This window comes from Gopherus flavomarginatus, chromosome 12 (assembly GCF_025201925.1).
Source record: "Gopherus flavomarginatus isolate rGopFla2 chromosome 12, rGopFla2.mat.asm, whole genome shotgun sequence".
NCBI classification, from domain to species: Eukaryota; Metazoa; Chordata; order Testudines; family Testudinidae; genus Gopherus; species Gopherus flavomarginatus.
The window spans coordinates 45,682,374-45,698,939 of NC_066628.1; the positions used below are offsets into that span (position 1 = coordinate 45,682,374).

At 41.5% G+C, this 16,566-nt stretch overlaps 1 protein-coding gene across 4 annotated transcripts in view; it reads left to right on the forward strand.

The window, feature by feature from the left end:
* The window catches only part of CEP112 (centrosomal protein 112), a 288,709-nt gene that overhangs the window by 92,058 nt on the left and 180,085 nt on the right, over nt 1–16,566 (forward strand). For all 4 annotated transcript variants that reach the window (XM_050920643.1, XM_050920641.1, XM_050920642.1 and 1 more), the window contains exon 17: nt 3,618–3,697. In XM_050920643.1, coding sequence (XP_050776600.1) covers nt 3,618–3,697 — 80 coding nt within the window. The remainder of the gene's footprint in view (nt 1–3,617; nt 3,698–16,566) is intronic.

Here is a 16,566-nt window from a genome sequence, read left to right on the forward strand (position 1 = left end):
TTGTTTTAAAATGGCACACATAATTTTCTTTAAAAATATTAATGATTACCAAAACAATTGTCATTGCTACAAGAACAATTCAAGTCTAAACTGATGCAGAACCAGGTCAAAATATATGTGCGCATATATGCATATATGGGAGTTATTATTTGAATTGGAATGATTACTTCCTACCATCTTCATATTTTTCACTCTCTCTTCAGTTCAGCTTTCTTTTGCCTTTCTATCTCTATGATATCTCTTGAGAGCTTCAGGTCAAGAATGAGTATTGTCATCTCATCCCTTAGGGAATATGCCCTTTGACTCTTGAAATAGATAAGATAAAGCTTATTTCAGGATGGTTTATATAACTGTGTGATAATAAACAAGATGGGAAAAACTTTTGTTTTGATAGAGATTAGCACAGGTGTCCACATGTTCAAAAGCATTGATGTAACTGTATACTGTGAAAATCTTTGAGATGAGACAAAAAGATACATGTGAACCATGTTATTTACATATGCCCATAAAATAGAGGACTGATTCACCTATAAAATACTAAAAACGATAGCATATTGTTGAGTAAAGGAAGCGTGCATTGTGAGGTATAATCTGTTCGCTTAAATACATACCAGTATCTAATAACCTTTATTAATCTATGGTGACTATTCCCTGTTAAGATCGTTGAACATCAAACAAGTAATAAGTAATAACCCTAAATGTCACTGTTTGATTAAGGATACTAATCTACTAAATCAGGAACCAGTTAGGCTAAATGGTTTTACAAGTAAAGGAAACACCTGCTTTTTACAAATAATCTGCTTGTATTCCAAACAGGCAGCTAAGTGTAGTAACTGTGATACAATATTATCAAGAGCAGTTCTTGTAACAGCTGTTATACGTATATAATATGCTAGGACAGTAAATACTGACTTCTGACCACCCTAATGGAAAATCCCTCTATCTCTGAGAATGTTCCAATCCAGCTAAATACTCAGACTTCCACACATTTAGCTTCTGTACTGAAGCTTGCTACCAGTGAGTCTTTTTAACTGTGTTTTTCCTTTCTTGTTTTTCATCTGAGATATCGGTATGCTATGCTGGAGTATGTCAGTTGCATCTTGTTATAGACATTCAAGGTCATTGATACTAATACAGATTCTTGCCTAGATATTTTCTAGAGATATGATTTCTGATCATATTGTGCAAATACTTTTGCAATATGTAATCAGCTAAAATGTACTGGATTCCTGTGGTTCACATTGTAGAAGTTTATAGGGTGTGGGGGTTTATTGAATTTTCTTTTTTTTTCCCTTGAGGCTTCTGTAGAACTACCGAAGTGCTTTGTGGAGCCAGAGCTGTGACTTCCCATCATTTGTACATGTTCACAACACTTTTTAGCTGATGGCACATGTATTGCTTCTAAATGTTCTCAGTGCCATTCTAGACTTCTGTACTTCATAAACCACATTTTCTTTGTTTGCTCCATCTGTTCTTTTTCTCTCTCTGCTCTAATTTCATCACACTCATCAGTTTGAAATTAACAAATATTTAATGCCCACTTTATCCTAATATCAATTGTTATATACTATCAATAAATATAATAATGTATGCAGAACCATGCAATCTGTTCAATTAGGTATACATAAAATTATGCACCAATTTCATAAGCCTCTGAGAACATTCATATTAATCAAACATCATGCTGCAAATAATTGGGTACTAGAAGACCGCTCCCTAAATTTACCACTGCTCTTTGTCTCAAAGAAAATATAGATATGTGGATAACATCTCCACACTATTGCCTCAGCAATGCTCTAAATAAATAAATAAATCCTTGACACCTAACCTGCCTTAGGCAAAAACCGGTGTGAACAGATGTGCTTTGTACCATGCCTGGAAGGTTGACACTCTGAAACTCACTTCCCCCTGTTGGCCCAACAGAATCAGAGTAAAGAACCCTCCACAGATTAAAACTTGCTAAAAGGTAGGGCATGTTAGAAACAGCCTAGGAGCTCTGAAATGGTTTACAGGGAGAGAGGTGATCTCAGATAGCTAGGATCTATACCATGTAAAGCCTTAAAAGAACAACATTGTCAGCTTAAATTGCACTCGGAAGTCTTTTTTTTTAATCATTATTATTTAGTACTTGTATTATAATAGCATCCAAAATGTGCTGGGTGCTGTGCAACCATTTAAAGCAGTCCTTGCCTCAAAGAGTTTATAATCTAAATAGTTTTAAAAAAAGAGAAAAAAGATGAAATTAGGAGAAATGGGGTCTGTAAGATAGATTAAGCATGTGTGTCTGTACACATCTTCTGGAATGTGTACATGTGAGGGGGGCAAGGGTGTTTGTTTTGTGTGTGTGTATGTACATATATATGTATGATTATGTTAGTATATACATATATTGGCTGACTGAGGAGTTATATTTATGTTAAAGATTCTGTAACCTATTATGGGTGTGCATTTGTTTAGGTGTTAAGGTTAGATGCACAGTTCACATATGCTGCAAAATTACCGTACCCAAGAATTTCAAAATGATAACAGATTAATAAGCCTTGACTTATCTTGTGCTTGTTGAAGCATGTGGCTAAAAGTATATACAGTCTTTCTCACATGCTTGTTGAATCACTCACCTTTTATTTCAATGAGGGTGAAGAATTCTAGAGTAGTCCAGTTCTCTTCTTCCTCTGTATCTTTTCTTTCCATGGGGGCAACAGCTCTTGGATGCCATAGTTTCTGAATGTATATCAGGGGTCGGCAACCTCTGGCATGCAGCTTGCCAAGGTAAGCATCCTGCTGGGCCGGGCCTGTTTGTTTACCTGCCGCATCGGCAGGTTTGGCTGACCATGGCTCCCACTGACCGTGGTTCGCCGTCCCAGGCCAATGGGGGCGGCGGGAAGTGGCATGGGTGAGGGATATGCTGGCTGCGGCTTCCCACCAACCCCATTGGCTTGAGACGGCGAACCATGGCCAGTGGGAGCTGTGATCGGCTGAACCTGCCGACGTGGCAGGTAAACAAACTGGCCCGGCCCACCAGGGAGCCGCGTGCCAGAGGTTGCCGACCCCTGATGTATATTATACTGTGGCCAGTATGTTTAAGTAACTTAAACCCATTTAATAGTATTTTTTAAAAATGCTTTGTGAAAAAATCTTCTTTATAAAAATGTGTTGTAAGTTTAAATTCAAACAAGTCAATGAGTAGGGACTCGTGTCTAGGCTATTAAGCAGTGTATGATATGGTTCAGACAAATCTGTATCTCTTATCTACCCTTTATTTCATGATCTCTTAGTATCCTCATACTGGCAATTGATACTAAAGAAAAATCTAGTTATTTTTAATACAGTTATTGTATTTTTAACACTAGAAGTTTAACATTTCTTTGGACAGGAAGAAAAATCACAATAGTAGAGAAGGTTATATTCTGTAGTCTTAGCCTGCTGCTAATTTTGTCCCTAAACTCTGTTTGAACTGTGGAAACATCACATTACATATGTTGATTATATTTCAACAACTTCTTATCTAAATCTATACAAAACTAATTTATTACATTCAAAATTGAAATAATGCTCAATCATTCTTCTGGTCACATGCTGTAGTAGCTAAAATGTAAAATTTTTCTTTGAAATGGTAGATTCATGGCTTCCAAAATGACCTTGATAAAGAGAGAGGGGATGCTCAAAAGAAAATTCGCAAACTGGAAGAGGCTTTGAAGTAAGTGAAACATGTGATAAAGAATAATTTCTTTCTTTAAATGTCTCTGTGTTTTTATTCACATTCAGTAAGTAGACCATATGCTTTGTGTTTCATGACAGCGCTCTATAGTTTAGTTTCGGTCAACTTTCCATTATAAAACCTTATTTTTAGGGTTTTATTAGTCAGCTGTAAAAATTTTTAAAAAAATTAGTTCATCTGGTTTTAAGTGATAGGAATGTAACAAAATAGAAGTTAGTGGTTTCAGATGCTCTTTTCCCCTTAAGTAACTCAAACCAGCTTCAGTTTAGAACTGACATGTTTACACACCATAATTCCTTACTGAAGATCAGTTGTTGTGGACATTTATTAGGGGAATCAGGTTACAATTGAAATATTCATGTATTGTTGTTATTTATTTGTTTGTGGTAGTACATAAAGTTGTGCCCCTAGGTACTGTACAAACAGGATTCAGTGGTTAAGATGCTAGCTTGAGACTCAGGAGACCTGGATTCAGTTCCCTTTATCATTACAGATTTCCTTTGTGACCTTGAGCAAGTCACTTAGTCTCTGTGTCTGTTCCCCACGTGTAAAATTTCCTTATCCTCCAGACCTGTTGTGAGGATAAATATATTAATGATTGGGAAGTGCTCAGATATTGCAGTGATGAGCATTATATAAGTATATAAGATCGAAATGTATAAAAAAGAGGCAGTTCCTATCCCAAAGAGATTACAATCTAAGTATAAGATGAAACACAACAGGTGGCTACAGCAAATAGACTGGGGAGTTCGAGCAACAATACCCATTTGCATGATAGCAGCCATCATGACACATCATCTTCCGTTCTGTTGTTGAGTTTGTAGTAGGCATTATGATAGAGGAGAGTTGGAAGGAAGGATTTGAAGAAGGAAAATGTGGTACCTTTGCACATTTCTGTACAGAGTTCCTCCCATTCAAAAGGGGAGTCATGGGAGAAAGTGTGAAGGTCCTTGCTGGAAAATTTTACAGATTGGCAGGCCAGGCAGTCATCAATTGCACAGCGGGTGCAAGTATTGACATCTTGATACTGTATAAGATATTACACGTAGGCAGGGATATGCCGTGAAATCCTTAAAATGAAGACTGATTATACGTGTTAGATATGGTGGAGAATGGAGAGCCAGTGGAGGGTTAGTCAAAGCAGTGACCAAAGAAAATAATCTGTGCAGCAGCATTTTGGAAGGATATAAATAGTCAAGATGGAATTTGTTGCGGCCAGACACAAGGGGGTTGCAGGAGTCAAGATGATGAGGTTAACTTATCCATTTTATTTCACTAAAAAGTAACTATTGGAAATGCGCACTAACATTTTCAGGGAAATGCGTCTGACAAAGTGGGTATTCACCCACAAAAGCTTATGCTCCAGTACATCTGTTAATCTATAAGGTGCCACAGGACTCTTTGTTGCTTTTTACAGATCCAGACTAACATGGCTACTCCTCTGATTTTCAGGGAAGAATCATAAGAATTTGTATCACTTAGATTTAAAAAGGCTGATTTGGATCTAAGATGCTGTATTTGAGCTCATTTTGTGTGTCATATTGCATCTAGTAAGTGATTTTCCAGGATTTGTGCCTTGTATCTGGAGGCAGAATCTGGGTTTAAAACATACATTTCAGTTGTTTTGACATAATACATCTCGTGTGACAGCTTTTCACAGTCTAAGTAGCCCATTGTGTCAGTGATTAATGAACAAAGTAGACTACCTTGTCTAGTGTGATGTAAGCCTTTGTAGTGTCTGAACTAAAGTGTAGTATCTTGGGTCTAAGCACAGGGGGCCAAAATTAAAGACAGAGACCTGGATTCTAATCTTAGATGTATAGTTTGAAATGCTACGTGTCTTGAAAGTTCACTGTCATGCTAATTCAGTAGTGAATTTTTCAAGCTGTGTGAAGCCACGTGCTGTACATCTGAGTTCAGAATTTAATGTGGGAGGCCATTTTTCAAAATTGAGCAGTTTAATGGGCTGTTTAAATCTGATAACTGGATTCTCAAATCAACACTTAAGAACATAAATAGCCCTTTTATTACACGTAAGTGATCATTTGTACATTCCAACATATTGAGACATCCAGTTTTGATAACGTTGACATGTAATGTTAATTTAGGACCAGTCATTCTTAATAGTGTTGAGTAGTACCTTAATCTGTAAATAATCCCATTGATTTAAAAGAATAAAGAGGACTATATAAATTTGAAATCTTGGACTGAAGCAAAGATCTCCTTCATACTTCTCCACTAATTCCATTATTTTTATCTGTATTCACCCACGAAAGCTTATGCTCCAAAACGTCTGTTAGTCTATATGGTGCCACAAGACTCTTTGTTGTTATTTTTATTGGTGATCAGAAAAATCAGATTAGGCCAGTATCCTTCTGAGTACTTTAGATTTGACAGGCCAGTGATGGTACTGAGATCTTCTGGAGCTGTCATGAGAGAGCCCCCATATCTTCTTATAAATATAATTTATACTGACACCCAAAGATCCCCAGTTAGGATTGGAGATCCATTGTTTTGGACTTTGTACAAACATAGATAAGAGATAATTCCTGCTCCAGAGAGTTTACAATCTAAATCATCATCTAACAGTGTCACCTGACCTCCTTATGCACAGTTCTTCTTCGAGTGACTGTACATGTGCATTTCTATCTTGGTGAGCCCAGCACAGGATCGTTGAAAACTTTTTCTCTCAAAGGTACCCATTGGGTGGCTCAAGCTACCATTGCTGCCGTGTATCACTTCATGAAGGTGGAAAGGGAAGAGCCTCCCCTAAGTCGCCTTAGTTCCTTCTTACTGACTGGGATGGTCATTGGAACTCTGTTCAGTACCAAAACAGTTCTGTCTTGGTCCCAGAATTTGTAAATATAGTGTGTGTTTATGTAATTAGTTTAGTCTTCAATATACTTAGGATAGTAAGTTTTAGTTGTGTTTAAAAGAAAAAAAAGATTTTTGGACTTGTTTTCCTGTTCGCAAGCTAGACATGGAGCAAGATTTGGGCATGTTGTCCTTAGTCCCTGTTCAGAGGCACTCTGATCCCGTCATCTGTTTTCATGACTTGTGAGTCATCAGGAGTGGAATGCACATGTGCAATCACTCAAAGAAGAAAAAATGGTTACTGACCTGTTCCATAACTGTTATTCTTCAAGATGTGTTTCACATGTCTGCTCCACGATCTGCCCTCCTACCCCTCAGCATTGGAGTTTTCTGTCTGAAAGGACCTGGTGGTGGTCCTTTATACCTGCATGCAGTGTGAGCTGCCCCAGTGGGTACCGTGGCGGGAGAAAAATTCTGACAACTGTTCTAGAGGCACACACACACACACCTACAGTATAATGGACATGTAGAAAACATCTCGAAGATTATGTTACAGAATAGTTCAGTTACTTTTTTTTCCTAGCAGTGGAAAAGAACTTATCTCTATGGGCAACAGATAACCTATCTCCAGGTGTGCCCCAATTTTATCTATTCTGGACTATTTATTATACCTGAAGTCTGAGCTTTTCCTTGGCTACGTCTTCACTACCGGCCGTATCGGCGAGTAGCAATCGATTTCTCGGGGATCGACGAGCTCGTGTCGATTCCGGAACTCCAGCAACGCGAACGGCAGTAGCGGAGTCGACAGGGGGAGCCGCAGACATCGATCCCGCACCATAAGGACAGTAGGTAATTGGATCTAAGATACTTCGACTTCAGCTACACTATTCACGTAGCTGAAGTTGCGTATCTTAGATGGATTCCCCGCCTAATGTAGACCAGCCGCTTGTCACCATTCAAAGTGATCTATCAACATCTCAACGTACTGTTTTCAGTTGGCAATTGAAAATTCTTCAGCCATTCCACTATTGTAAGATTCCTCAAAGAACTAGTTAAGATATCTCACTAGTCAGAAAACCTATCCCAATCTGGGATCTTTGTGCTGACAAAGTTAATGCATGTTCCTTTTGAATAACTGGGAGAATGCTTTTTAATTTAACCTGTTGCTAAAGACATTTACAATTAAAAATTTCAGGTCATGTTAGACTTAATTGTCCACAGAAAGAGCCAACCGCTCACCACGGCCCACACGTGCCTGCGACTGGTAGGCCACACAGCCGCGTGCACCTATGTGGTAAGCCATGCCTGGTTCATCTGAGGCCCCTGTAAGAGCGGCTGGCCTCGGTTTATGTTCCCAGCAGCCACGCCTGGACCGAGTGGTCGCGATGCCGAGCCATCTCCTCTCGTCTCTGGACTGGTGGTGGGATCCCAAGTCAGTGCTGCAGGGAGTCCCCTTTGTGACCCCGGCGCCCTTGCTCACCTTGGTCTCAGATGTGTCTGATATGGGCTGGGGAGCCCATCCGAGCAAGTTCAGTACCCAAGACTGTTGGCTGCAACATGACCTAACCCTTCAAATCAATGTCCGGGAGCTCAGAGCAGTTTTCCTGGCGTGCCTCACCTGGAAGGCAAGGTGGTGCAGGTCCTGATGGACAATACTGCTGCAATGTGCTACATCAACAGGCAGGGCGACGCCAGGTCTTTGGCCCTTTGTCGGGAAGTGTTCATCCTCTGGGACTTTTTTGTGCGGCACGACATTCATTTGGGGGCCGCCCACCTACCCAGAACCAAGAACATCCTAGCGGATCATCTTGGCAGAGCCTTCTCATCTTGCCACGAATGCTCACTCCATCTGGAGGTGGTCAGTCTAATTTTTCGCAGGTGAGGAACTCCCTAGGTGGACCTGTTCACGTCCAGACAAAACAGAAGTGCCATGTGTTCTGTTCTCTGCTGAGCAGGGACAAGGGTTCTGTGTCAGATGCCTTCCTGATTCCATGGTCGGGAGCGCTGATGTATGCCTTCCCACCGGTGCCGTTAATCCACAGAGTCCTGCTCAGGGTGAAGCAGGACAGAGCGACGGTCATCCTTGTAGCCCCCGCATGGCCTCATCAGCACTGGTTCACCATCCTCCTGAGTCTTTTGGTAGCCATCCAGTTGCAGCTGCCTTGTCAGCCAGATCTGCTGTCCCACAACCATGGGAATCTGCTGCATCCAAACCTGGTGGCGGTGTACTTGACGGCCTGGTTTCCGTATGGCTGAGCGCGGAAGAACAGCAGTGTTCCGCCGGTGTCCGGCAGGTCCTGCTGGGCAGCAGGAAAACCCTCCACCGGGCTACCTATGTGGCTAAGTGGAAGCGGTTCATGTTTTGGGCCTCAGATTGCCTCATCCGGGTGGAAGAGGCCCCCTTGCAAGAGATCTTGGACTATTTACTGCCCCTTAACCTCCAGGATCTGTCGCTGTCCTCAATGTGGACCTGGTGGCCATTTCAACTTTCCATCCTCCGTCTCATGGCAGGTCGGTCTTCGCCCATCCCATGACGGTGCAGTTCCTGAAAAATCTGGAGCAACTTTACCCGCATGTCTCGGACCTGGTTCATCCTTGGGACCTGAACTTTGTGCTCACAAGGCTTCCGTTTGAGCCCCTGACTTCCTGCTCCCCTCTGTTTCTCCCTTGGAAGGTCTTCTTTTTGTTTGCTGTAACTTTGTTCTGTAGGTTGTCTGAGATCAGGGAGCTTATGTCTTATTTGCCTTATACAATATTCTATGAGGACAAGGTCCAGCTGCGTCTGCACCGGGCATTTCTGCCCAAGGTCGTCTCCCAGTTCCATATCGGTCAGGACATATACCTACCTATCCTCTCCCCGAAGCCTCATACTATGGATGGAGAATGCAGACTACATACTCTGGACGTGTGGCGGGCGCTGTCCTTATACGTAGAGAGGATGAAGCCGTTCTGTAAGTCTACGTAATTGTTTGTTGCTGTCGTAGACAGGATGAAAGGTTGCCCAGTGTCTACCCAGAGAATCTCATCCTGGATCATGGTTTGCATCCGCTACTGGTATGAGCTGGCAAAGGTGCCCACGCCAGCGATCATAATGGCTCACTTGACTAGTTTGCAGGTGTCATTGGCGGCCTTCCTCACTCAGGTGCCCATCCAGGAAATCTGCTGTGCAGTGACCTGGTTGTCCGTCCACACGTTCACTTCGTACTATGCACTGACCCAGCAAACTCAGGCTGATGCTGGTTCGGCAGGGCAGTACTCCAATCTGCAAGACTGTGAACTCTGAGCCCACCTCCAGGGATTCTGCTTGTGAGTCACCTACCGTGGAATTGACATGAGCAAGCACTTGAAGAAGGAAAAACGGTTATCTATTGTTCGTAACTGTTCTTTGAGATGTGTTGCTCATGTCCATTCTATTATTTGCCCTCCCGCCCCTATGTCAGAGTTGTCGGCAAGAAGGAACTGAGAGCGCTCAGGGCTGGCGGCGCCTGATTTACCACGCCATGAGCATGGCACTCCAGCAGTACCTGTGTTAGCGGCCCTATGGGTACTGCTAAGGCAAAAGTCTCCGGCTGCGCACGTGGGCTCATGCACACCTACAATGGAATGGACATGAGCAATATATCTCAAAGAACACAGTTACGAGAGGTAGGTAACCATTTTTTCTCTGAGAGCGTTGCCTGTGTGTATTCATGTTATGTCCACTTTCCTCTTTTCCTCGGAGTTTTACTCTTCAAGGGACTCTGGGGCTTTAGAGAAGGAAACGAGGCTGTAGGGGATCACATGGGTTTCTAGAGGCCATCTCCAAATACTTGGCTCTGTGGGGTGGTGCTTTTATAGTTTCAGCGGGGACACTGCTTTAGAAAGTTTTTGAAGTTTAGAGGTGCCAGGAGTGCATCCTACTAGTGTGAATGTGTAGTGGCTTCTCTCTCTCTCTCTCTCGAGGAACTACAGTTACTAGTAAGTAATGTTTCTTTCTCCTTTTTTCAAAGATAACTGAAACAGTGTAGAGAATTGGCACACGCTGCACTGAAAAGAGATAGATATATTGCACCAACTAAGTTTTTCATTGAGTTTGCATCTTGATCAAATCTTCAATATACAACAAACCCAGTGTTTTCTGGGTGTGTATGAGTGATTTACACATAGCAGATGTAAGTGTGACAAGTTTTGCTTCTTCCTCTTTTGATTATGTAGAATACTATTTCCATATGTTTTAGCCCAATTTAATTTTTGCCTATCTATTTCAAAGTTACAGAAATAATTTTCTTAAAAAAACAAAGATTATTCTGAAACAAACCGGAAATAATTTACTAAAAACTAATCAGTCAAATGTTAGTGTTACTTATGCGATGGATAGGGGCTTTTTGAGGATGGTTTTATACAGTAAGAATAGGCACAAAGCAGAAGTATATATGTTTTTATTCAGATAATCTCTTAAGTATTTGGAATAAACAGGGAATATTTCAAAATGCTCAATACATTATTAAACTAGAACTTTCAAGCGTTCGGTTGTCTATATGGTATATCTTTTTGTATTTGTGTGGGGAGCACATTCATTGTAACTATTTTTGCCTCAAAATATTAGCCTTTTTTGCAGCTACATCTCATTGTTGGATTATATTTCATTTGTGATCTGCTATAACCCCCAGATCCTTTTAAGCAAGACTACCACCTATCTAGTTATTCCCTATTTTGTAATTGTGCATTTGATTTTTCTTTCCTAAATTAAAGTACTTTGCACTTGTGTTTATCGAATTTCATCTTGATGAATTCATATCAATTCTCCAATTTGTCAGGGTGGTTTTGAATTCTAATCCTGTCCTCCAAAGTGCTTGCAATCCCTCACCGCTTGGTGTCATCTGCAAAATATATAAGCATACTCTCCACTTCATTATCCAAGTAATTAATGTAAGTATTGAATAGTACTGGATCCAGGACTGACCCCCTGTGGGACCCCAGTAGATTCACCTTCCAAGTGTGACAACGAACCATTGGAAACTACTCTTTGAGTATGGTCTTTCAACGAGTTGTGCACCCATCTTACAGTAATTTCATCTAGACCACATTTCTCTAGTTTGCTTTATCTGTCACGCAACCTCTCTGACCTCCTACCATTCTCTTTTATAAGCGCACTTCAAACGTTCTCTCTTCCCTTTCCCAGTAGAGCTGGAACACTTTTTATAGTTGGGGGGTGCTGAAAGGCAATGAAACTAAAGCAGTGGTCCCAAAACTTTTTACCTTGTACACCCCCTTACTCCTGTCCGCAAACCTCCACCTCAGAGCTGTGGCTGGGAGCAGGGTCGTGCTTCCGGGAGGCAGGGGGCTCTGACGGGGTAAGAGGGCTGAGGCTGGCACCCTGGACGTGGGTCTGGGAGCAGACCCCTAGATGCAGGGCCAGCAGCTGGGACCCACGGCATGTAAAACCTTGGGGTGCTGCAGTACCCCCCACGCCCCTTATTCACATGCCTGTTCTCTTTCCTGTATACTTGTTGAGGATCTTCTTGTGTTTTATTTTGTCTTTTTGGTAAAATTTTCAAAAGTACCTCCAACTGTGAAAAGTGCTTAGGCACTTACGCTCCTAAATGTTGTTGAAAATCAGTGGGACTCTAGGCTCCTAAGACTCTTACGTGTTTTTGAAAATTATACCGCTTGTCTTAAATTTTAAAATCATTTGGGCAGAGACTGTGTTAAAAGCTCCATGTAAACTTACAGCACTATATAAATGATTACCATCACCATATATAAAATAATACTTTTGGTTACAGTAGAACTTCTCAGGCTAGGGATGGCCTATTTAGGTTTAAAAATGAATAGTTTTGTTTAAATCCAGTTTTTTAATGTAAAGTACTTCTTAGCCTGTAAATGTTACTGCTGAGTTTAGTTAAATGAATGAAGTTTTTTCCTTAAATTAAGAGAAATAACCAACAGTTATTGTTCATAAAGAAATACAGTATCAAGTTGTTTCCTAATCTTTGCTACTCAGTGTGACTATGCTTCATTTCCTTACTGTTATAATATACACAGTCTGAGTTTTTTTATGAAACGGAAGCTTTCCTTTTTACACACATTATTATAATACATTTATTCTACTTGTCTTATTTGTATGCAGTTTACAGTATTTTAAACTATTTTGCCTTGGCTGGTAGGAGAAAATATGTCCATTTGTTATATTTCTAGCAAAAAAAATCTATTTACAAAAATAACTTCTGATGTGCAAATAATTTTTGATCAAAAATGCCAAAATACTGAATGCTTTCATCATTTTGATGCATCCATTGGAAATATTACTTATTCTTTCCAAGATAGGGCATACTTACTGGGTATCTGTCAAAATCAACAGTGTGTTTCTCATAATAAAGAGCAAGATGAGCTATATTCCTGTAACCATAAAATGTCACTAAACTGTTACCTTTCCTTTGTACTGTTTCTCTTGGTGCTAAATACCATGGTAAACTCCAGACCATTACATTCCTAGTCTTGTAAAATTGTATGCTATGAAGTAGTTATTTAAGGGGGACGTGAAATTCCTGACTGCAAGAACTTTTTAAAAAAACTGAACCCTAATTAAGAATTTTATTGAAACTGATTAAAATGAGGTAGGCACAGTATTTTCACGGAACTCCAGAGGAGTTGTATGTTCAGTATAAAAATACAGTTCTCATGGTTGATAAATATGTAGTTATATTCAAAATTCAAATATTGACAATTTGATGTTAGGGTAGGATGTATAACCAATGATATACCAAGGATTTCACATTAAAATTACTTTTGTCTAGTGCCAATTATTCACTTTCTGCCAGTAAAAATGCACATACTTCCAGGGTTGGCATCAGTCCCTACTGGCATACAAAATACAGCTTAAAAATGGTCACTAGGCTTCAAAGATTAAAGTGAAATTAAATCTATGAAGTGCAGATGGAAGGAGCAGAATGGGAATACACCACAGGATATGAAATTGAAATGCTGACATCATCCACATTCTGTAAAGCAGTAGTTCTCAAACTATGGGTCGAGACCCCAGTGTGGGTTGTGACCCTGTTTTAATTGGATCGCCATGGCTGGCGTTAGACTTGCTAGGGCCCAGGGCCCAGGACCCAAGCCCATGCCTGGGCCCAAAGCCGAAGCCTGAGCCCCACCACCCAGGACTAAAGTTCAAGGGCTTTGGCGCTGGGCAGCAGGATCAGGCTTCGGCTTTAGCCCTGGGCAGTGGGGCACAGGTTACAGGCCCCCAGCCTGGGGCGGCAAGGCTTGGTCTTCAACTTTGGCCCTGCCACCCAGGGCAGCGGGGCCTGGGTGAGCTCAGGCTTCAGTACCGCCTCCTGGGGTCGTGTAGTAATTTTTGTTTTCAGACGGGGGTTGCGGTGCAATGAAGTTTGAGAACCCTGGCTGTAAAGAAATAAGAAAAATAAAGATGAGAAGCAATAACAATAATATGAGCTCCAATCCCTTGAATACTAAAGGGGAGCATTCTGAGTCTGTATGAAGGCAATTGCCTTGAAGGACATTTTCCAGATATTTTTTCTGCTCCAGGCCCATAATTACTGCAAGTATATTTACATAACTAGAGGTGAAAGGAAAGAATAAGGCGGAGTGGGTTATATAAACCATGGAGCCATTACTTATGCTGCCTTTTCAAGATCTGAACAAAGCATATCTTCAGGTCGTCTTCTTACCGGGGATCAGATCTACAGGTTGCCAGTAATAGTCCGGAATCCAGAATATGCTTGTGATTGCATAGTGTTAAGTAGTTGTTAAGTGTAGTTAGAAGTTAGAGTCCCAGTGGGAACTTTGCCCAAGGTGGGACATGCCCTGGTCTCCAGGTCTTAAGCATTGTGTGGACTGTAACAGGCCAATGCCTGTAAGTGACCCCCACAGCAGATGCTTGGGGGAATCAGATGTGAAGGACAAGTATTATATTTGTACACATTTTTGACCCAGGTCTCAGAAAGAGTGGGATATTTGTTTGTGGGCTCTCCTTATGGAGGCTGCCCTTTGTCCGGCTTCCAAGCCTAGTACCTCGGTGTGCAGCACACCCCCGGCTCCAGGCTCCACCCAGCATGAATCCCCGGCATCGGGCAAAAACGTCCAGGGGGCATTGAAGTCCTTAGTCCCTTAAATGATCCACCACCAACTCCTGGGAGTGGTAGGGGACCCAAACTTGTGGAGGCATCAACGCCTTCCCACGCTCCCCGGCTCTGAGAAAGCAGAGGCTTCCATTTGCGCCGCTGGAAACTGCAAAGGGCAAGCCAGCCGCTGAAACCCCTCAAGGGGCAGCGGAGCACCACCGATCCCCGAGACAAGGCCACGCTCTCCTTCTCAGTGCCTCATATCTCTCGTGTTGCAGCCCATATCCTTTGCGGCTCGCCCTCGGTCACTGGCACTGCGATTGCAGTACCCACCCTCTTGACACAGATCCCTAGGGGGACACCTACTTTGTACTACTGGCACCATTTGCCCTCCCACCGGTCATCCTCTCGGCGCAGACCCAGGTGCCGATTCAGGAAATCTGTCAGGCTGCTACCTGGATGTCTGTCCACACGTTTACGTTTCATTATGCGCTTACCCAGCAAGCTTGAGATGATGCTGGCTTTGGCAGAGCAGTGCTGCGCGCTGCCAGACCGTGAACTCTGAGCCCAACTCCATTGATACTGCTTGTGAGTCACCTAGAATGGAATCAACATGAGCAAACACTCAGAACTAAAAACTGTTACCTACCTTTTGGTAACTGTTGTTCTTTGAGATGTGTTGCTCATGTCCATTCCATTACCTGCTCTCCTGCTCCCCTGTTCGAGTTGCTGGCAAGAAGGAACTGAGAGGGCACAGGGCAGGTGGCGCCTGATATACCAACGCATGAGCACGGCACTCAAGAGGGTGCCACAGCCGGTCCTACGAATACCGCTAAGGCAAAAATGTCCAACGACCGCGCACATGGGCACGCACACACCTAGAACGGAATGGACATGAGCAACACATCTTGAAGAACAACAGTTACAAAAGGTAGGTAACCGTTTTTTCGACTGTCAAAAGAATACATGCAAGTGATCTAGTTAAGAGCTTCATGACTTGCTTTACTCTGTCTTTTTCTTTCTTCTTTCTTTTTTTTTTTTTACCTGTCTCGAGAGCCAAGGCTAAGCACTTTGCAAGTGCTGATGATACAGAGCAAATGTTCACCAGCTGGCTCATTTAAATTCACTCTATAAAATTGTTTGTTTACACAAGAAACTAGCAACACCTCTTTTCTCTATTGCCTGTCTAGTCTTCATCCAATCTTGTTTAAAACTAAGAGCTTTGTATAATGTCACCATTTTGGGGGCTATACTTTCCAGAAACTGACAAAGCCGATCTACAGACAGGCTTGCACTTTTAAACAGCAGTTACTAAAACATGTTGATACTGTTGTAGCTCTTTTTTGGTGATCTGTTTCAGATGACATACCAGAATAGCACCATGTTCTTTCAGTCAATATTATTTCCCCCAAAAAGCTGAGGGGACATGGCCATGGAAATTCAAATCAATATTTAATCATTGTTAATTTTATATTTAAATGTTTTAACTTGTACTATTCAGATATTTTTTATTTATATTTTGGAGTTGGGGGACAAAATTCTATTCCATTTTATACTGGGCTAAATCTAGAATAACTACACTGACTATGAGATTTGCACTTTGGGTTTTCATCAGCATAATAGAGAGTAAATTTTGCTCAATATGTTTTTAGTCCTTTATTTCCGTTTCTTAAGTGATAATTCAGGAATTGTAGTATTGTATGTTGATTACACATTTTGCATAAAACATGTAAAAGTGGCAAAAGTTGGATTTTTGAAAATTTAATGTAGAAATGCAAGAGGTTAACAGTAGGGCTTGGTTAAAGCCTAGAACTTCTGACCAGTCTGAACCTTGTTGAATTTCAGGATTGTGCTTCTGATAAGAATCAATGGATCATGACCCTGGCTAATTGGTTTTGGTTGTAGGTTGGCCCCAAAATCAGAAAAAGATATTTCTGTTGAGGTTTTGGTCAAAATCTGATGAGAATT